Here is a 21,921-nt window from a genome sequence, read left to right as displayed (position 1 = left end):
CCTGTCAGTGATTCTGCTGATATGGAAAAACATAGCCAGGTTTTCAGTTTTGTCTGTTTTATTTGTTTACTAGCCGGAGAGCACTATCTGGTGAAATTCGTTTGTTTTGTCTACCAGAAAGGCATGCACAGAAAAATACGCATCCTGTAATTACTGTCTGGGACATATGTGCCTAATATTAAGAAAAATTCTCTTAGAAACCAGCCACCTTGGGAGTAATTATTAGTATTCCAGGATAGATTCCTCAATTCCTGAGAGAGTTTCTTTAAATTAAATGGAGGGATTTACAAACTTTTTTTAAAAAAGCAGAAGCCTTTCATGAAATTGTATCTTAAGTTAAAACCCAATATAAAACACCTTTGCCACTCTGGGCAAAGACAAACACTGGGTTGAGTGCTCTAAGCCCTCCCTGTTAGATCCTGAAGCACATTTGCATAATCCTTGGACCTATGTGGAGCACAATTTGAAATCAATAAACAAACAACCTTAAGAGGCAATTTGTCATGTCAAGGGGTTCATAGAGGAAAACATACTATAATGGAGGGATAAGTGATGAGTTTTCAATGGATTTAACGTAGCTTTGTTTTTATATAATTTTAGTTAGGTGTCATTTTGTTTCTATTCTACTTATTTGTGCCATTTAAGCCCTATCAGTGACACTGCCTTAATTCCTGATTTATCTGACCATTATAATAGTAAATATTTCTTTTTTGATAGTATTGCATTGTCTTAAACAATGTCATGGGATTCAGTTAACACTACAGCTATCTCAGAATCTTGTTACTCCTCTTGTTTGTTGCAAACTGTCTTCCTGTTTTTAAGCAGTAGTTTCTCAATTAGTTTAGCACAGAGCTATTATAGATAACCCTATTCAAAGGCAGAGTTGGTAACAGAATTAAGCTTTCTAACATTTCAGTCCTCTTTGCTAGTCTCACTGGTTTTAAGGCCTCTACAGATTGCAGCAATGAAAATCTCAATAGCCACAATGACTGACATAAAGCAAGTGCTCAATAAATAGTGTTTTTTTAAAATTCTAAACTGTAAATGTCTTTAATAACCAGTTATTTTTATGATTTTACCTAAACTGACTATTTACCTTGCACATAAATAAAATCCACACTATGAAAACAGAACTCAGGGAGAAATAGAAAGTGATCCGGCTCTCTCCCTCTTTTATCACACATTATGGAAATACAATTCTGGAGATGACACAGGGGCCCAACCTCATTGATTTCTTTTTGGTTGGGAGGATGGTCCATATACTTTGTCTAAAATACATTTACTCCTTTTCTTTCTTGCTTGCACTCTTAGATTTGTGAGCCACATATTCTTTATCTTAAGAAAAATAGATGTCTTATTAAAGGCGTAATATATAAGGGAATGCAAGTAAATTATAAGCAAGAGTTGTTTTCTAATTAAGTCATGTGCTTTTACTCTGTCAACGCTGGAAATCAAGATTTGCCTTGAAAGAATCATTTGACAATAATTACTTGTTCACCTGTTTTTAAGTCCTTTATTTATAGCCGTATTTCTTATTTCTTTTTTTCTACAGTCTAAAACTATAACAATAACGAATTCAGACACAGCGAATGAAGTTATCAACATGTCTCTCTCAATGCTAGGGATAACTGTAAGTCACTCTGCTGGGTAGCCTAATCAACACACTTTGAAACTTTAAGTTCATGTAAATATCATCCTTCCCATCATAAGACAGCTGATTGCTAGAGATACAAAAGTCATACTTTGTCCCCAAAAATGTAGAAAATGAGGACAGTAACGCTTTAATATTAGCTTAATATTTGGTGCTATTCTTCTACGCCCATTTTAAAAACTGTGCAAACTGAAAAGCATAAGATTTTACACTAATTTTAGAGTGATAATAAAATAATATATATTATATTGCATATGCTATATACAGTTGGAGAGTTTTGGGGTATAAGATTCTTAATAAGAAAATTTCAACCTCTTTCTCCTTTCCCACTTGTCACTATCTGACTATTCTTTCCCCATATCTTCTCCTAGTTCTTTTCCCTTACCTAATAGTTATTCTGATTGTCCCAAGAATCGGTAAGCCTTAGGGTGAAGAATTCTGAAGGATTTGCTATGTAGTAGAATTTTTACATAAAGAACACATAGCTAGAAACCTGCAGGTCCTGAGGATGAGATGGCTGGTACCTCTAATGAATTGGTAATTTTAAAAAACAAGCTTTGAATTAGATCAGTATTTTAAAGAGCTTTAGTCTGCATGCCACATTTCCCCCTCTTTTGCTTTTAGCTTCTTTCTGTTTTATTGGGCAAAGACACATTTTGAAATTTTATTAATGGTACAGATTGGAATATTTGAGGATGAGGCAGGGGGAAAAGAACTGGAAAGTTCTCCTCATCTCCTCCCTACCAGTATATAAACACCATTCAGTGGATACTTTTATTAAAGGGAGTGACTTTCAGAAGAATGGAAACTAAAGGATGCGCTTGACCAATACCATTTCTTAAGCGAGGCCTTCTATGAAAACATGGTGTTACTATGAGGTGACATATGTCATATGGTTACTATGTGCCATAGTCTTATTAATTATATTTAGATTTGCTTTTGCATAATGCCATAGTAAGCCTTTAAAAACCTCAGGACTACCGAAACATAGGATAAGAAATCTGATTTCTTTTAATTAAATGTAATAATATACTGTAAATCTAATTACTTTTTTTTCACTTGTACACTATACCTTGTGTTCAGCACCCCAAGTCAAGTCTCCTCCCATCACCATTTATCCCCCCTAGTCCCTCCCCCACGTCCCCTCTCCCCATTAAGTTTATATGCATTGAGTGAAGAATGCACCTCTGCATTGAGTTCTAAGCTTATAGAATTATGTCTTGGAAGAGAATACATTTAAGGGGAAGGAAAGGATTAATTAAGACCTGATTCATTTTCTTATTTATGCTTTTCCTTTGGATAAAGTGATCCATCTCCTCAGACCAAAAGTGTTTCTATTTGGTATAATGATTTTCACACTTCTAAAAGATTATTACAGTGTTTCCAGACATTACCCAAAAAAGAAAGGGTTTTTATTAAATTGCTCCTCCTATTCACAATAACATTTCTTGACTCGGAAGTGAGGAAGAAAATGACAAATAGACTGGGGGAGGGGAAAGGATGTATATTCTCCATAGCCACTACCCTTCATTATAAGGTCAGGGTCATAAATTTTTTCTCACCAGAGGACATATTTTTTTATTAATTTTAGAGAAAGAGAAATATCAGTCGGACCCTCAACCTAAGTATGTGCCCTGACCAAGAGTCAAACCCACAATCATTTTTTTTTAACCTGCAACCTTTTGATGTACAGGATGGTGCTCCAACCAACTGAGCCATCAGGCCAGAGCAGGGCCATGATTTTTAATCAGAAGATAAAGGCAGGAATATTAGGATTGCTAATCTTTTCTGGGTTCACTTTAAACATTTTTGCTTTTTTCTTCTCCTAAAGGATACAGCACAGTTTGTATCATTTAGTGTTATTTCTTTGAAGTTGGGTTATAATACTGCTAGTGAACAATTTCGTTGTTTCCCATCACTGGGTCAATTCTCTAGACAGAATTCTTGTCCTTTCTGTCCCTAGGACTGAACTTGCTTGCCCAAAACAAAGCCAGTGTAGATTGTGCCAGCTACCTCTCTCCTCAAAGCCTCTTGGTCGGTCTTCTGCTCAGAAGCAGCTGAGCTCATGGTCAGCCTTTGAGAATTTTAGTTTTTCATCACGACACTACAGTGTCTGTGTCTTCCTGGATGACAAGGTTGTTTTTTTAGGTGCATTTTGGAGATTAAGTCGAATAATCTCTGAGACATCATAGCTGAAGCCAGGACTCTAAAGAAGACCTTAGTCTTTTAGAAAACCAGGAAGTTTCTCTTCCTTTGTGACTGCACATCCCATGGGCTGCCCATAGAGTGAGGTTCTGATTCTGCTGCAGCTCTTGGATTACGAGCCATTGCTAGGAAAAGAGGGCGGGATTCCGGAGTACTCTGTTGGGGATTGGAGAGATGGGAGAAGGGTTGTAGGAATTAGCACTGTCTTCTTCAAAAACTATAATCACTCCCATGAATCTGAAGGTATCTATATCGTTTCCATTTTTTTGTTGCAAAACATAAAAATGCCAAAAAAATGTGTCTTCATTCAATCATCAGACTTAAAAGAAGTATTGTTAATTCTTTTGTTTCCAAGGGCTCTGACAGAGATTACCAGTTATGGGTCAATTCTGGGAAAGAGGAGGCACCGTATCCACTTATTGGTAAGTTCCTGTGAAGATCTAAGATAGGATTGATTGTGTTTTAATTATAATCCTAAATGTCTCAGGGATCTGGTCATATGATCTAAAATTTGAATACTGTTCAATATCATATAAAATTTATTTATTCATTTAATCAATATCTATCAAGCATTTTCTATGTGCTAGACAAATATCTCTTCACTCAAGCAGCTAATAGTATAGTAAGGAAGAGAAGTGTAAATTATCCTCTATTCTTTTACCTGACAGAGAGCGCTATCTTGCCAAATCTTTTAAAATTATTTTCTACAAGAAAGCAATATGTATTGGTCTTCCTTTTCTCCTATATTTTTGTTTTGACATTTGAATCTTAAATTTCCTATTCACTTTCCTACCTATGAAGTTGCCTCTGTAGAAGACCATCCAGAATCCAATCATGCCTCTTAATCTCACAGAACTTGACTAGATGTCATAAAGAAAATGATATTAACCCATTTAGATTCCAAAGAATCTTCACTGGCTTGCCAGCTAGCTAATACTTACCGTTGCTATTTCTCTAACCAAATTTCTCAGCTTTTGTTTTGAGGAATTACTGGTAAATAGTTCACCTCACCTTATTTAAATCATTTAACTAAAACTTTTCTTATCAGTTAAGGTCATTCAATGTGGTTAACAAATTGAGGAATTAAAATAAGGGACAGTATATGTAACAGATCTTGAGATTATTACAGTGATTATGATGATGATGATGATGTCTGTTAATTTTTAAATGCTTACTTTCTGCCAGACTATTTCCAAAACATCATTTGCATTATCTCATATAATCCTTTCATTTACCTGTGAGGTAACTATTGTGTAATTCAAATGTTTCAAGTGACCTGAATAATCTAAAATCCAACTTTTCTACTAAGTCAAACTTCTGTACAAAAGTTTTAGATTATTCTCAGACTGAAAATAAAGTAATCATTTCCTGATTCTTTTTTAATGTTACCATTTTTTAAAAGTCAATGAGTAACAATTACAAAGTTGTGCTTAAAAAATCAAATAAATACTTAAAATTAGTTTTCATGAAATTAACATATTTCATTAACTATCTTGTAAATGGTAACTGTCAGGCTTAAAACAACTTCAAGCTTTATCTCTAACTCTTGCTAAAAACCATGGAACTTAGGATGTGATTGTTATTTAACAGCAGTTCTTTATATATGGTGGGGCCTTGACTTATGAGGCCCGAGCTAGTTAAGGAGCTCGTTAACTCAAATTACTCTGTCAACTCAATGCAAAAAATCAGAAGAGAGACAGCTGGTATCTCAAAAAACTCGTTAGTCAGGACACTCGCAAGTCAAGGCCCCACTGTATTTTAAGGTGCCTTACAAACCTCAATTGTGGATTCAGCTAATCTGAGTTTGTTTTAATCCCTGGAGCCTGTGATATTCATGGAATATTGACATTGTATGCCTATGCCAGATAAAAAGGGAAAGGAAGTGTTCACTGAGTCACATTCAGTGATAAATCAGGAATAAAAGAGAACTTACTCTCTGTACTTCAAAGAGGCTGAATCTACAGCACAATGGTACTTGAGGATTAAGTTAAGAAAATGCAATTACTTAGAGTACTAAAGAGCAAAAACTCATATTTCAGCCAGATGTCCAGGGTTTAGCTTTTCTAGTTTACAGGTTCTTTTTTGCATCTTGTTTCTGTTACTGATGCCCTGCAGTCTCCCTTCTGATCGTTGCCTATGACACCAAGCCCAGACAGCAGCAGCGGGAGGGAAGCATAAACCAAACAAACCTGGGCTGATGCCCCTGAGTAACTGATTGTATAACTAATAAAAAGTAATGAAATGTCTTTTTCAGACACACATCTCGTGTTGAATAATAGTAATGAGTGATGCTTGAAACACGTAGTATTTTTCCCTTATTATTTAAGTTATATTAACCACTGAAGTTTACTTATTTGATCCTTATAGTATTGTGTGTGGGTAAGACGAGTATATTAAGTTATGGATTTGAGGGTGAGAGAGATCAAGGATTTGCTGAAGATTTACAGATATAGTTAGCATCAACGAAAAATTGGAATACCTTAGATGGAAACATAGGAAGCATCGACATTGTGCAACTCACAAATCAATCTGTGCATTCCAAGTAGGATACTCTTCAAAGATTAGCTTTTTCCCCTCTCCCCATCCCCTTAACACTACTTTGGTAGGGCCACCTGCATTATGCAGCGGTCTCCAGCTATAAGAGTGTGCATAGTGATCATTCAGTCAACAAAAGGACTCTTTATACCAGAAGTCCCAGGAGCAAAGTGCAGTCCGTTCCAGTATGTAGCACACGTGCTCAGAGTACCAGCCAGCATAAGGTCCACATTTAGATCTCTCTCTGTGCAGGGCATGAGTATCCCTACGGAATTAAAATGAGCCATCTTCGAGACACTGCCCTCCTGACGCAGGAGCCAAAGGACTCCACCAACCCTTCCAGCCTCCAGGAGCCCTTCCTCATGGAGCAGCTGCCCCGGGAGCTGCAGTGCCAGTTCACCCTGAAGCCCAGCCGCCTGGCTGCGGCCCTGCAGCTGAACGGTGAGTCGCTGCTCTTCCTTCATAGAGCCTTTTATCAGCAAAAGTTTTTATTCCTGAAAACAAAGTTTGCACAAAGGCAAAGATCCAGACTTCAGCCAGAGGAGGTATTTTTTTTTTCATTTGAATTTGCTAAGTGTTTTGAAGGGAATGTTTTGAAGACATTTTAAACATCAGCAGTAGGTGTGACTAACTTAGAATCAGCAGTACAGTCTGTTCCTAATGTCATCACTATTCTTTCCCTTTGACCTCATGCCCACTATAGAGCCAGAGGCACCAGGCAGTGCTGCAGGTGCCTCAATGCCTCCTTTGTACTGCAGCACATTGCACTGTGTGTTCCCCTAACTAGTCTTCTTATAAAAAAGGAGGATGTCCGTGATGGGAGCCAGGAGACTCTGATGCCCTACGTGGATTTGGTACTGAGTATGCGAAACTAAGTGATTTCCACAGAAATCTCCCCTTAGTCTACTAATCTAATCTGAATTCCCTGCCACTTAGCCGTCTCTTACCCTCCCCATCATAAAGAATGATAGTGATGGTCAGCATAGGAGGACTGTCATTTACCCTTAACCCAAGTTTGAGCTTTAAGCCCTCCATCAATCTGAAGGTAAGACTGTATAAGAAACAGAAGAAAAAGGATACCAACAAGTGTTAATGAGATAGCAGAAAATCAATGCTGAGTTTCTGTAGCTGCCTTTCGTCCCAACGGGGGGACCAATGAACAGTGGCAGCTATTTTATATGCACCTCCCCACACAATGAACATCCAACTTTATCTGTTTTGAACTATTTTTATTATTGACACTATTGTAGATGTCCCCCATTTTCCCCTTCCTTTACCCATCTCCATCCAGCCTCTACTCTCCATCCCTCTGGCCATCACCACATTGTTGTCTGTGTCCATGGGCTATGCATATATGTTCTTTGGCTAATCTCTTCACCTTTCATCCAGTCCCCCCACCCCCATTCCCTCTGACAGCTACCAGTCTGTTCCATGTATCCATGCCTCTAGTTATATTTTATTTGTTAGTTTATTAGATTCCACATATAAGTGAGATCATATGGTATTTGTCTTTCTCTTACTGGCTTATTTCACTTAGCATAAAGTCCACCCAATGCTGTCTCAAAGGAGTTGCTTCTTTTTTACAGCCGTGTAGCATTCCATTGTGTAAAATGGGCCACAGCTTTTTTATCCACTCATCTACTGATGGGCACTTGGGCTGTTTCCAGATGTTAGCTATTGTAAATAACACTGCTATAAACATAGGGGTGCATATATATTCTTTCTGATTGGTGTTTGGGGATTCTTAGGATATATTTCCAGAAGTGCAGTCTCTGGGTCAAAAGGCTGTTCCATTTTTTTTTTTTTGAGGAAACTCCATACTGTTTTCCACAGTGGCTGCTCTAGTCTGCATTCCCACCAAGAGTGCACAAGGGTTCCCTTTTCTCCACATCCTCACCAGCACTGGTTGTTTGTTGATTTATTGATGGTAGCAATCCTGGCAGCTGTGAAGTGATATCACATTGTAGTTTTAATTTACATCTCTCTGATAATTAGTGATGTTGAGCATTTTTCCAGCATTATCCTACTTCCAAAAGCAGATAAAGACACTACAAAGAAAGAGAATTGTAGGCCAATATCTCTGATGAACATAGATGCTAAAATCCTCAAAGAATATTAGAAAAGCAGATCCGACAATATATTAAAAAGTTCATACACCCTGACCAAGTGGGATTTATTCCAGGAATGCAAGGCTGGACAATGTTTGCAAGTCAATAAATGTGATACATAAACAAAATGAAAGATAAAAATCACATGGTTATATTAATAGATACAGAAAAAGCAATTGATAAAATTCAGCACATATTTATGATAAAAACTCTCAGTAAAGGGGGAATAGAGGGAGCATACCTCAATGTAATAAAAGCAATATATGACAAACACAGAGCCAACATGAGACTCGGTGGGAAAAAAATACAGGTGTTCCCCTAAGATCAGGAACAAGATAGGGATGTCCACTTTCACCACTCTTATTCAATATAGTACTGGCAGTCCTGGCTACAGTAATCAGACAAGAAAAAGAAATAAAAGGCATCCCAATTATAAAGGAGGAAGTAGGACTGTCATTATTCTCAGATGACATGATATTGTACATAGAAATCCCTAAAGATTCCAGCAAAAAAAAAATACTAGATCTAGTAAATTAATTTGACAAAGTAGCATAATACAAAATCAATATGCAGAAATTGAAGGCATTTTTATACACCAATAATAAAGTATTAGAAACTAAGAAAACAATCTTATTTACTATTGCAACAACAAAAAAATAAGATACCCAGGAATAAATTTAACCAAGGACATAAAAGACCTGGACTTGGAAAACTATAGGACATTGAAGAAAGAAATTAAAGAAGATACAAATAAGTAGAAGCACATACTGTGTTCCTAGATTAGAAGAATCAACATCATTAAAATGTCCAGACTACCAAAAGCAGTCTATAGATTCAATGCAATTCTCATTAAAATACCAATGGCGTATTTCACAGACCCAGAGCAAACATTCCAGAAATTTATATGGAACCAAAAAAGACCCCAAATAATTACAGCAATCTTAGGAAGACAAAGTTGAAGGGATCACAAAATCAGATATTAAACTATACTTCAAGGTCATTGTAATCAAAACAGCCTGGGACTGGCATAAGAATGGGCATATAGGTCAATCGGATAGAACAGAGATTCCAGAAATCAATCTACACCTTTGTAGTCAATTAATATTTCACAAAAGAGGCAAAAGCATACAATGGAATAAAGACAGCCTCTTCAATGAATGTGTTCTGAAAATTGAATGGGTACATGCAAAAAAATGAAACTACTTATACCATACACAAGAATAAACTCAAAATGGATAAAAGACTTAAATGTAAGTCATGAAACCATAAAAATCTTAGAAGAAAACATAAGCAACAAAATCTTAGACGTCTTACGTAGTAGAATTTTCACAGATACAGCTCCTAGGGCAACGGTTCTCAACCTGTGGGTCACGACCCCTTTGGAGGTCAAATGACCCTTTCACAGGGGTCGCCTAAGACCCTCTTGCATATCAGATATTTACATTATGGCTCATAACAGTAGCAACATTACAGTTATGAAGTAGCAACGAAAATAATTTTATGGTTGGGTCACAACATGAGGAACTGTATTTAAAGGGCCAGAAGGTTGAGAACCACTGTCCTAAGGCGAGAGAAACAAAGGAAAAAATAAACAAATGGAACTACATCAAACTAAAAAGCTTCTGCACAGCAAAAAACAAAAAATAAAACAAAACAAAAATCAACACAATGAAAAGGGAACCCAGTGTATGGGAGAACATATTTGCCAATGATACAGGTGATAAGGGGTTGATTTCCAAAATATATGAAGAACATATACAGCTCAACAAAAGGAAGACACTCCATTTAAAACAGGGCAAAGGACCTGAATAGACACTTTTCCAAAGAGAATATACAGATGGCCAGTAGACACATGAAAAAATGTTCAACATCACTGCCCAACTTTTTATTGAATTTATCAGGCATCTTGCCAATATCAGCTGTAAAAACTTACTTTAAATTTGAAGCATTCATCTGCTCTCCCATGATGGTAAATTGAGTTCTGAAATTTAAGGTTATTTTACTCACATCTGTGGACCATTTTGAAGGGATATACTTTTCCATCCACTAAAATGTGAGCTCCATGAAGGGAGAGCTTTTGGTCTGCTTTGTTCACTGCTGTTTCCAGCACCTGGAATAGTGCCTGACATATGTAAATAAGAACTAAAATATTTTTGAATGAATGAATTTATTAATAAGTCTATTGTTACTGATTAAAGATACAGAGGGAACATTGCCTTTATAACTAAGCTGAGGAGAATAATATTTTACTCTTATACCTTTATATACATGTTTTGCAAACTATTTCTCTAAGTCTCTTGTCAATTTTATTTTAATTAATTTGACCTATAAGCAGGGTCAAGAATCCCAAAAGGCACAACTAGAAGAAAGACTTAACTTTGTATCACCATTTCTGAGGTAGGCTTTCTCTAGTTAGCTTAAGGGAAATATCTCATTTATCCAAAATAACCGTAGGTGAGCATAGTTATCCCCAATCTGGGACTCCTAGCAGGGCTTAGTCCGGTATATAGAACAGAGAAGTTATACAGAAGATGGAGTGGCTTGGTCACACCTATTATGGGAAAACTTGAGTGAAGTTGAACTCTGGGCTTGAAGTGGCATCATCGGGGAGTGGTCTGACATAGCTGCTGAGGTTCTAGGCTGAACTGGACTCCCAGTCCTGCACCCACTGCAGGCTCACCTGCCACATGTGCTTCAGATCCAGGACTAATGGACCTGAATTTTGATGGTAGATGGTAAATTATGGAATGCAGCATTTTTCTTCTGCCTGTTTGCTGTATGATTCTAGTATTCTCCCGTATGTATTTCATACTCTGAAAGGGGGGAAAAGAGGACATTTTTAATTTGGAGAGTTACTTGGCTAGAATAGAATTTCTAATTAAGGTTTTGTTGTTGTGATCATTGTTCTATACGCACAAATTTTTAAGAATTGTAATGTTTAGTATTCAGTTCCCTAACTTAAGCATGAAGAAACACTAGCTGAAGCTTTCCACGATTGTTTAGGGAAGTTAGACTTACATGAAGTTAGTTTTCTCTACATTCACATCACCTTTATATTTTTAATAACAATAGCACGATTTTCATCAGCCTTTGACATTTAGAAAGTAAGAGGTATGTGTTAAAAGCTCCTCAAGAAAGTAAATTCTAATGAAATTTGTTTCCTCTCCACCTCAGAGGGAACATGACCTCTAAACTTTGAATGTTGTACATAACAAAAGGCATAGCTGCAGCTGAAACTATTTTTAATACAGCACAAGACTCAATCTCTACTTTATCCTCTGTCTGCACTCATAGGATAGCTGGGTATATAACTTTATGATTTAAAGTTATATTAGTCATTTTTCCTAAGAAGTGTGTGAAAGCTAAAAATCAAATAAATCTGATACTTTAGAAATAATGAAACCAGGTTAAATGTGAGGAAACCACACTGAGTACAACTACTCAACACATACAAACATACATATTAAACAAACATTTGCACAAATTGAAATTGCTGGGCAAACTGGAACCCCCTCCTGGATTTAAGCATGGGTTTCGTTTCCTTGTCTGTTTTCTCACGATGGGACAGGTTGGGAATGTCAAGGCAGGAAGAAAGCACTCTGGTTAAGCAGAACCAAATGGAGAGTGGATGTGGGGGAAAGTCCTCTGTAGGGAGGAGATTGGTGTCTTAGCAGCTTTAATCAAGATCACCGTGATTCATGCCCAGATTCTTTTCATGCATTATCCTACTTAAGCCTCTCAATAAGCCTGTGAGAGGCGGAGGGCGGGGGCGGGCTAGAAGAGGTCAATGGGGGGAAAGGGAAGACATATGTAATACTTTTAACAATAAATATTTTAAAAAGAGAGAGAGAGGTTAAGTAACTTTCCCCCAGGTTAGTGTCACAGCCCGGAGTCTAACTGGGCTCCTAACTCTAGAACCAAAGGCCTTTACACCTGGGTGTGTGCGCATTGATGACGAGAGTACCTGAGGAAGCCAAGGTGGGTGGTGGTCTGGAGCCTATTCAGTAACATGTCACTTTTTGGTGTATCCTCCAACAACTTGCCTGTGTTTAGTATTTGCTTTAAATCTGGTCATCCTGCAGAAATAAAACATTTCGTGACACGCACTCCACTGTCTGGGAAGGTTGAGTAGTTAACATCAGCTCGGGCAGTGCAGTTGGCTGTCAGGGCCATGCAGCCGGGGCTCAGTGACTAATTGCCTGGCTCTCTCACTGGAGGAAATGGAGTCAGACCTGCGTGGGTGCCACTGAGGACGACGGCTCCTCAAATCTCAGTTCAGTCAGCCCTGACTACAAGCTGTTTGGAATCTGCCCCACACCTGGGTGCTTCGGGTCTGCAGAGACTTGGGCAGGATTTATGCACAGCATTTCAGGCTCCCCTACTTAGTTTTCTCCTAGGACTTACAGCCTCTGTGGAAACCTCCCCTCCCTTCTCTAGTTCTCCACGCCAGTGGGAGTGCAGGTTTCTCTCCACATTTTAGTCACCCACCGCCCTGGGGCCTGTCTTCAGGCCAAAAGCTATAAGAATAGAAAACTTGCCGAAACCGGTTTGGCTCAGTGGATAGAGCGTCGGCCTTCGGACTGAAGGTTTCCGGGTTCAATTCCGGTCAAGGGCATGTACCTGGGTTGCGGGCACATCCCCAGTAGGAGATGTGCAAGAGGCAGCTGATCGATGTTTCTAACTCTCTATCTCTCTCCCTTCCTCTCTGTAAAAACTCAATAAAAATATATTAAAAAAAAAAAAAAAGAATAGAAAACTTACCCAGTGCCATGCCATTCCCTTCATCCAAAGTGTCAACTTTTATCTCAAGTATTTCCCTTCTTTTGGTCCCTCTCTAGTGCCTCAGGTAGGCTTTTTAAAATCTTGTCCAGAGTTTATAATTGTGTGTAGATGTTGGGGCTATAGGACAGGAGAGAATGGCAGAAAGGTTTGAAAGGATCCTCAAAGAGCTGTCCTTGTAGCTATCAAATCCTGTGCACATCCATTAATTCTCCTCCTCCTCCTCCTCCTCCTCCTCCTCCTTTCTGTCTCACTATTTAATTGTGGTTTAATTTAATATCTTCAACTTTTCTGTGTGCCTAGTCTCATCTTTATATGTTGGTATGAAACATATATACTTTTTGCTTTAAGCCAGTGATGACCAACCTATGACACGCGTGTCAGAGGTGACACGTGAACCCATTTTTTTTGGTTGATTTTTCTTGGTTAAATGGCATTTAAATATATAAAATAAATATCAAAAATATAAGTCTTTGTTTTACTATGGTTGCAAATATCAAAAAATTAATATATGTGACACGGCACCAGAGTTAAGTTAGGGTTTTTCAATGCTGACACACCGAGCTCAAAAGGTTCACCATCACTGCTTTAAGCTGTTACAGTACAATAAGGGACCTTTTCGTTCACCTTTGAGAATTCAGTGCCAAAACTCATGTAAACAAACCAGTGATGCTCCAAAAAGGAGTAGGATGATAACCCAAACATTTGATTCTTAATTTATAAAATATTATCATGAAACTTCATAGATTAAATTAATAGTAATAAAGGATACCTATAAGCAGTTTTTCTCTTTGAGTCATAGTAATGAATGTAACATAAAAATAGAAACTAGAAATAAGGTAAAGTGAGTTAAACTGGTTTTTCTACCTCACTTCTTCCTTAGATTCGGGTCAGAAGACGTTTAAAAGGAGAAGATCTATCATCAATTGGGCCTTTTGGCGGGGTTCTGGCACTCACCTGGATAACTTGCCCATGTCCCCAACCTCTCCTATGACAGGGCAGCTCTTTGGAGTGTCTCTGCCAAATATCTGTGAGAATGACAATCTGCCCAAACCTATCTTGGTAAGTCTCACTCTGGCCTGGAACACCAATGGGAAGGGAGGTTTGGGGAAGGAGAGAGCTCTGAGAGGCAAATCTATACCCAAATGGAAATATAGATACCCATGGCTTTGGCTGAGAATATTTATTATTATTACGTCAAAGAATAAAAATCTGATTAAGCTGTTAACAGAATCATAAGTTAGACACAATTGAAAGAGATCATCTAATCTACTTGTCTTAGAAAAGAGCCATATAAACTGCTCAGGTAGATTAGAATTTGCTTGGTAGAGAATTTGCATTATCCCTCACATTTCTCTCACTTCCTTTCTTGAATTCTGTATTGTTCTGAAAATCTCCTTTAATCCCTTTAGCAGTAGAGACTACTCAATCATATGCTCTTTAAAAATCTTACATGTGTTTTATTTGTATTTCAAGTATTTATGTATAAAAATACATCCTCTGGCATTTAGTTATTTTTCACCTGATTAGACTGGATCAGGTGAAAACTATTGCATTTGTCTTATCTCCAAATGACTATTGTTAAGCAACATTTATTGAGTATCTAGTGTCCTCTAAGTACTCTACTAGATGAATGCATTTTATAGTATACTAGTGGCCTGGTGCACAAAATTCGTGCACAGAGGGGTATCCCTCAGCCCAGCCTGCACCCACTCCAATCTAGGACCCCTGTGGAATCGGGCCTAAACCAGCATTAGGACATCCCTCTTGCAATCCGGGACTACTGGCTCCTAACCGCTCACCTGCCTGCCTGCCTGATCGCCCCTAAACACTCTGCTGCCGGCCTGATCAACCACACTTGCGTGCCCCTGCCAGAATGATTGCCCCCAACTGTCCCCACTGCCGACCTGATCACCCCCAACTTAGCCCCCGCTACCTGCTTCCCCCTATTTGCCCCCCCCAACTGGTCTGCTCGCCCCCAATTGTCCTCCCCCACCAGCCTGCTTGCCCCCAAATGCCCTCCCCTGCCGGCCTCATTGCCCCTAACTGCCTCTGTCTCCGCCCCGCCACCATGACTTTGTCTAGAAGTTCGTCCGGAAGTTTGTCCAGAAGGTCTCCTGGTCTAATTAGCATATTACCCTTTTATTAGTATGGATTGCGCATCTGTAAGTACCAGACACTAGCCTCACTACTCTATCAATTCCCCCTGCACAACAGAATTTGGGGGTAGTCATCATCATCATCCCTACCTTACAAATTTATTTTAAAGCCAAAAGTTTATCCTAGATCACACAGTAAATATGTGCTATAATTAGGTTTCAAATCCAATGGGCTGCTTGTCTCCAACACCCATTCTTTTCCTGCCGTGAAGGCAGAGGACATACAGCTTGAAAGAAACCAAAATGAAATATGGCCAGAATGGACTGGGATGGAGAAAGCCTCCTGGGGGGGAAGAAGGAAGTGAATACAGGAAGTAGAATGAAGTATGGAGATGCATTAAAAGAAAGACAAGCAAGTGGAGAATGAGTTTGACAATAATATTTCCATATTTGGGGAAAAGAGTTTGTATTGGAGAGTAATGGGGAGAGAGTAGTGAGATAGAAGAGACCAGGTGACAGAGACCTTGAAGCAAAGAAATCTGAGTTTAAAGTGGCCATTGGTTCATTGAAACAAGACAGTCTCCTTAAAGCAAGTGTTTGAGGTAAAATGGTTTTTAGATGTTGAATAAAGAGAACAACAGAGATTTAGAGATACCAAAAAATAAGTTGACTAATTCCTCTAGCAGTCCATCCAGCCAGATCCCCAGAGCCGTCCCCTCGTCCACCCTCGCCTCTGGCAGAGAGAGATCGCTGGTATGTGTAAAGTGCCTGTTTCCCCTTTGCTTCCCCATAGGATATTCTTGTTTTCCTTAATCAAAACGGACCCCTCACAAAAGGCATCTTCAGACAGTCCGCCAATGTGAAATTGTGCAAAGAGCTGAAGGAGAAGCTGGACGCGGGAGCAGACGTGCCCCTGGATACTGAATCCATTTTCGTGATAGCGTCTGTTCTGAAGGTAGGAGTTCTCCCTCCCTCCATCACCCCACAGTGCACCTCTGGAGGAACAACTGGTTCCTTTCATTTTGACCTCATTCCCTTCTGCAAAGAACCATCATAGATTAGAACCTAAAAAGTGTTAAAAAAAAAAAAATTCACAAAGTGAAGATTGTCCTTTAGAAGCCACGGCCCATGAATGGCTTGGCATGTCATGTCAGACGTACTTTTTAAGTTTTTCTATCCCTCACCACTCTTCTCATCATGACTTCTGCTCCCTCGTGCAAAAAATTATATGTAAATTAAGTTAAATTTAAAATAATCAAAGCACATAGAGCACATTTACCAAAACAAACATCCTAGCTATGATGACATCCTCACAATCTCACTACCTTCCTAAAAAATGCAATTCTCTCAAAAATGCACTTTACTAAACTTTGAAAAAGAAGCTTACTATCCCAAACAAGCATCTGCCTGCCAACTGACACAAACATTGCTCTCTGAGGCCCCTGAAGCTTCCATTCATTGATGCAGGCATGGAGCCTTCCTTGTCCCTAATGCCTTTTAAAATGACAGTGGGGCAAGGAGTGGCTCTGGACTCGGCCTCCTTTTATAAAAATCTTTCCTGACATTTTTACGGTTCTCACCCGCACCCCATGGTTACTTAAGTCACATCCACACTTGGCTTAGAGCACTTCTAAAATGTTTTCCTCCCACATTCTTGAAAATACCTCACAGTTTTGGAAAATGTAGAGTCAAAACCAGCTTTTAGCAGAGCTTTTGACCTTAGGGGTAGCTTCTGCAGACGTGCCTCAGGCTTCCGTCTCCCAGCTGGGTGGGAAGCACCAGGCCAGGGCAGAGACAAGGCCTGGCCGCATTCTGGGGCAGGAGCATGAAAACCAAGTTAAGGAAAACATGGTGAAGAAGACTCTCGCACACCCTACTCCTACCCTTGGGGTGGGGAACTGCTTACAGAATCCTACTTCATGACTTAATGCACCGTCAGATGATTCTTGGTAAATGGGCCATGTCTGCTCTTAACCCTGCTGCAGGCTGTGCAGTAAAGAACACTCAGAAGAACTGAGGAGCTGGAGCCAGGCTCATCCAATCTGTATTGCACAGGGTGCAATTACTATGATTACACTTCAGCCCTGGAATACAATAAAGATATGCATGGTGTGTGCAGTCAGATATATGTCAGGGAGATATATACTAGTACACACACACAATTACTTTTCTTTTTTACTCATCTAATTGGGCTTTCTCCCATCTCTTAATTTAAGAAGCTAAAGCCTTTGTTTTAGGACATTTTCCCTATGTGCTATTCTTCACAGCACACACTTAAGATTTTGTGCTAAATTATTGAGGCTATTACAAAAGTAGAGTCCTAGAAGAGTTTGACTACATTCCAAATTGGAGAAGTATTACTTGTACAAAAATAAGCAAAGGACAAAATTAATCCAAATGATTGAAAAGTCTGGTTAAATAGGTTACAAGTAGTTGACATTCTATAATCATGTAACTGCATTTTATTCTCATTTCTTCTAAGTGGCTGCAGGAAAGGACATACTTTTTGCCAAAGTTAAAGTTTTTGAGCTTTTGTTTTGTTTCCTGTTTTAAAGTCTATTTGGAAGTGCTACTTTAGGTTTCCTTTAATGTTTTACTTCTGCTGGTTCTGTTTAAGTATAAGCTCAACTCTTCAAACTATAATTGAAAGAAAATTGCTTGAGATGCTGTAACTTTGATCCAACAGACCTTTGAGGGAAAGTTCATTTTTAGCCCTGCAGGAATCTCATCTCCGATGAGCCTGGCAGTCCTGCTGGTGACCAGGGCTCTGGCTGGGGAGGGCAGGAGACTCAGCTGAGTGCTGGGAGGCAGTGATTGTAATTCAGGACCAGCTCTCATAACCTTTCTCAGCTGCGATGGCGGTTGTACTTCATAACTTGTTATTCCAGCTGTGGAGAGTTCATTGAGATGCTATGACCTATTATCTTTCAAGTGTAGGTTTAAGATTTAATGATGCTTTTCTTCAAGACAGATCATCAGTATGTGTTCCACTGAGATTGAAAAAGAGTGCTATTGTCATGTCCCACTTAGAAATAACAGATTTTGCCTCTTTGAATCTGACTTTTAAAGTAGGTGCAGCAACTAAAATTAGCTTGGAATTATGAAAATTCAATACCTTTACCCAAAAAGAGGTAACTTTTGTCAAGACACATCTGAGTCACAAATATCCAGGTACATTTCTACTGGAAGATGTAATAGAACAGAGAAACATAGCATAATAGAATAGGAAGAATCAGTCCTCTTCCTGCTTATTCGCCACTCTTTAAAAAAATTGTATTGTGATAGGAGACATGACTACAAAGAGGTTTTTAAAATTACCTTGGAATCTCAATTATACTTAGTTGGCCTTCCCTTGTCCCTCACTAATATTTGTCCGTATGCAAATAGCAACAGCTCAGTAATAACCACCACTCTGTGTGGGACTGTGCTTGGCATTGAAGTGTACGAGTAGAGAGTAAGGGTCCGCCCCTGCCCTGGAGGACTCATGAGCTACTGGGGGAGAGACACATGTAATCAGCTAACTATAACAGTGAGGTGTCACAGCCTTCATATCAGTAATATAAGCATGACATGTAAGTAACAAGTTGCGTTGTCTTTTGTAAAGTTGCTAATTTGGTTTTCCAGCAATATTTAAATTGCTCAATTGCATCTTTCACCTCTTTCCATGAACTTGCAGAATGATAGCCAACCGGGGTACAGTGCTTAGACGTGAAACTGAGTTTTCTCTGCCTAAAGGTTACCTAGGTAGAGATCAGACTTTGCAAGCTTAGCTTTGTGAATGCCATGACAAAAGCAACAGAGAGAGTTGGCTTAAGACAGAAATGAACATAGGACCAGAACCAAATTTAGTTTATTTTTAAGCTTTTTATAAACAAAGTCCAAACAACAAACATCCTTGGCCATAAGTATATGCATTATGATCTGGTCTCACCACACCAGCCCCACCAATGGTACAGCAGAACAGAGTCTGGAAGGCCAGAGAGGAGAGTGTGTTGGGCACATGTTAATCAGTGTACACCAGGCACAGGGTGTGTCCCCAGGCTGCCAGAGCCCAGCCACTGCCTGGAATGCTGTTTCTCCCCAAGTAGTGAGAGTCCTTCCATGGGGAATAGAAGGGAGAAACTCTATCTCTGGATGGGAATTGCTCAGCAATTCCGCTGGAATATAATGTTTGACAATAGCAGGGACTCTGTTTTATTCACTGCTCTGTCCCTAGTACCTGGTACATATGAGTAAAGATGTATAGAATGATTGGATGCTGGTTACATTAGGAGAGGGGAAAGGGGGATTTAGGATGACTTGTCAGGCCCTGTCACATACTAGTTTGCTAAAATGTAAACAAACAGGCGCTTTCAGCCCAAAGAGGTTGTCCTGTATCTTTCCCGTTACAATCCAGACTCCGGTTGCTCCTCTGGTTTTTGCTAGAAAAAAAGTCAAAGCATGTATTTCTACATGTGCACATTAGCGGAGAGTTGGCACCAAGAACTGTGTATTCCAAAGAAGAGAAGACTTAACTCTTTTCAACAAAATGTTTTATAATCACTCCAGTACATGTTTAGCATGAAATAATGATTTAAAATATTTGTTTTTCCCTCTCTCTCAGGATTTTCTACGACATATTCCCAGAAGTGTTTTCTCATCAGATCTCTATGACCAATGGGTCTGTGTAATGGATCAAGGAAATGATGAAGAGAGAATAAATACAATTCAAAGGTAACTATTCTAATTTGGTCACATCTCAAAAATCCTTTTTAAAAAACGTATGTTTTATAAGCTCATCTCGTGAAGTGATGTTATCCATGGGGACCAGTTAAAAACATATTTACGCTAGACGCTGTCATTGTTATGATTGTTCTCTCCCTAATCTTAGTAACATGGCACACTTGACCCTTGTACACCTTCTATATGTCCAAATCTGAGAGGCATTGACAAAAGCCTACTATAAACCCCATTTATGATCTTAATTTTGGTAAATATTTAACCAGACAACCTCTTTTTTTTTTAAATTAAATCTTTATTGTTCAGATTATTATATTTGTTCCTCTTTTTTCCCCCCCATAACTCCCCTCCTCCCAGTTCCCGCCCCACCCTCTGCCCTCACTCCCCACCCACTGTCCTCATCCATAGGTGCACGATTTTTGTCCAGTCTCTTCCCGCATCTCCCACACCCTTCCCCCCCCCCAAGAATAGTCAGTCCATTCCCTTTCTATGTACCTGATTCTATTATAATCACCAGTTCATTCTGTTCATCAGATTATTTATTCACTTGATTCTTAGATACACTTGTTGATAGATGCATATTTGTTGTTCATAATTTGTATCTTTACCTTTTTCTTCCTCTTCCTCTTCTTAAAGGATACCTTTCAGCATTTCATATAATCCTGGTTTGGTGGTGATGAACTCCTTTAGCTTTTCCTTATCTGTGAAGCTCTTTATCTGACCTTCAATTCTGAATGATAGCTTTGCTGGGTAAAGTAATCTTGGTTGTAGGTTCTTGGTATTCATCACTTTGAATATTTCTTGCCACCCCCTTCTGGCCTGCAATGTTTCTGATGAGAAATCAGCTGACAGTCGTATGGGTATTCCCTTGTAGGTAACTGAGTTTCTTTCTCTTGCTGTTTTTAAGATTCTCTCTTTATCTTTTGCTCTTGGCATTTTAATTATGATGTGTCTTGGTGTGGTCCTCTTTGGATTCCTTTTGTTTGGGGTTCTCCACGCTTCTTGGACCTGTAAGTCCATTTCCTTCACCAGGTGGGGGAAGTTTTCTGTCATTATTTCTTCAAATAGGTTTTCAATATCTTGCTCTCTCTCATCTTCTGGCACCCCTATAATTCTGATGTTGGTACGCTTGAAGCTGTCCCAGAGTCTCCTTACACTATCCTCGCATTTTTGGATTCGTTTTTCATTTTGCTTTTCCGGTTGGGTGTTTTTTGCTTCCTCGCATTTCAAATCATTGACTTGATTCTTGCGCTCCTCTCGTCTGCCCTCGGGCGTCTGTATAATATTCGTTATTTCAGTCCGTGTATGCTTAATTTCTAGTTGGTTCCCCAATATAACATCGAGGGTCTCATTAGTTTTCTTGTAGATCTCATTAAGTTTATCGGCGGCTTCTAAACAGTTCTTGAGAGACCTTAAAAGTGTGGTTCTGAACTCTATATCTTCCATTGACAATTTTGTCCTGTTTCTTTGTCTCCGCATTTTGTTATGCTTCCTTGGTGCACCCCCTAGTGGTCTTTGTTCGCAGTCTTATAGTTAAACCTTGATCGTTGTAGCTAATCCCAGGGAGGGTTTGACCTCCAGGCCAAGTGGCTATGAGAATCAGCTGTGTCAGCAGTGAGAGAAAGTTTGTCCTCTAGGGAGGTGCTAATCTAGCCTTTGCCTGAGGCTATCCAGCAAATGCCTCTGTGCAGGGCTTGGGCAGGGCGGGTCGCACAGGATCAACAGGGTGGGCCGGAGAGAACAGTTATGACAGCTCTCAGTCCTGTCCCCAGGGGCTCTGCCTCTCTGAGTTTCAGCACCCGCTGCAAAGCTGGGAGAGAAAGCT

At 39.2% G+C, this 21,921-nt stretch overlaps 1 protein-coding gene across 2 annotated transcripts in view; it reads left to right on the top strand.

Annotated features, from left to right (window-relative positions):
- Positions 1-21,921, top strand: part of ARHGAP20 (Rho GTPase activating protein 20) — a 102,014-nt gene that overhangs the window by 65,817 nt on the left and 14,276 nt on the right. For both annotated transcript variants that reach the window (XM_059708022.1, XM_059708023.1), the window contains 6 exons: positions 1,553-1,630; positions 4,212-4,278; positions 6,644-6,832; positions 14,162-14,340; positions 16,171-16,332; positions 19,981-20,090. In XM_059708022.1, the coding sequence (XP_059564005.1) occupies positions 1,553-1,630; positions 4,212-4,278; positions 6,644-6,832; positions 14,162-14,340; positions 16,171-16,332; positions 19,981-20,090 (785 nt within the window). The remainder of the gene's footprint in view (positions 1-1,552; positions 1,631-4,211; positions 4,279-6,643; positions 6,833-14,161; positions 14,341-16,170; positions 16,333-19,980; positions 20,091-21,921) is intronic.

This window comes from Myotis daubentonii, chromosome 9 (assembly GCF_963259705.1).
Source record: "Myotis daubentonii chromosome 9, mMyoDau2.1, whole genome shotgun sequence".
NCBI lineage: Eukaryota > Metazoa > Chordata > Mammalia > Chiroptera > Vespertilionidae > Myotis > Myotis daubentonii.
Note: the sequence above shows the minus strand (reverse complement) of the source record. Positions and strands in the feature narration are given on the sequence as shown.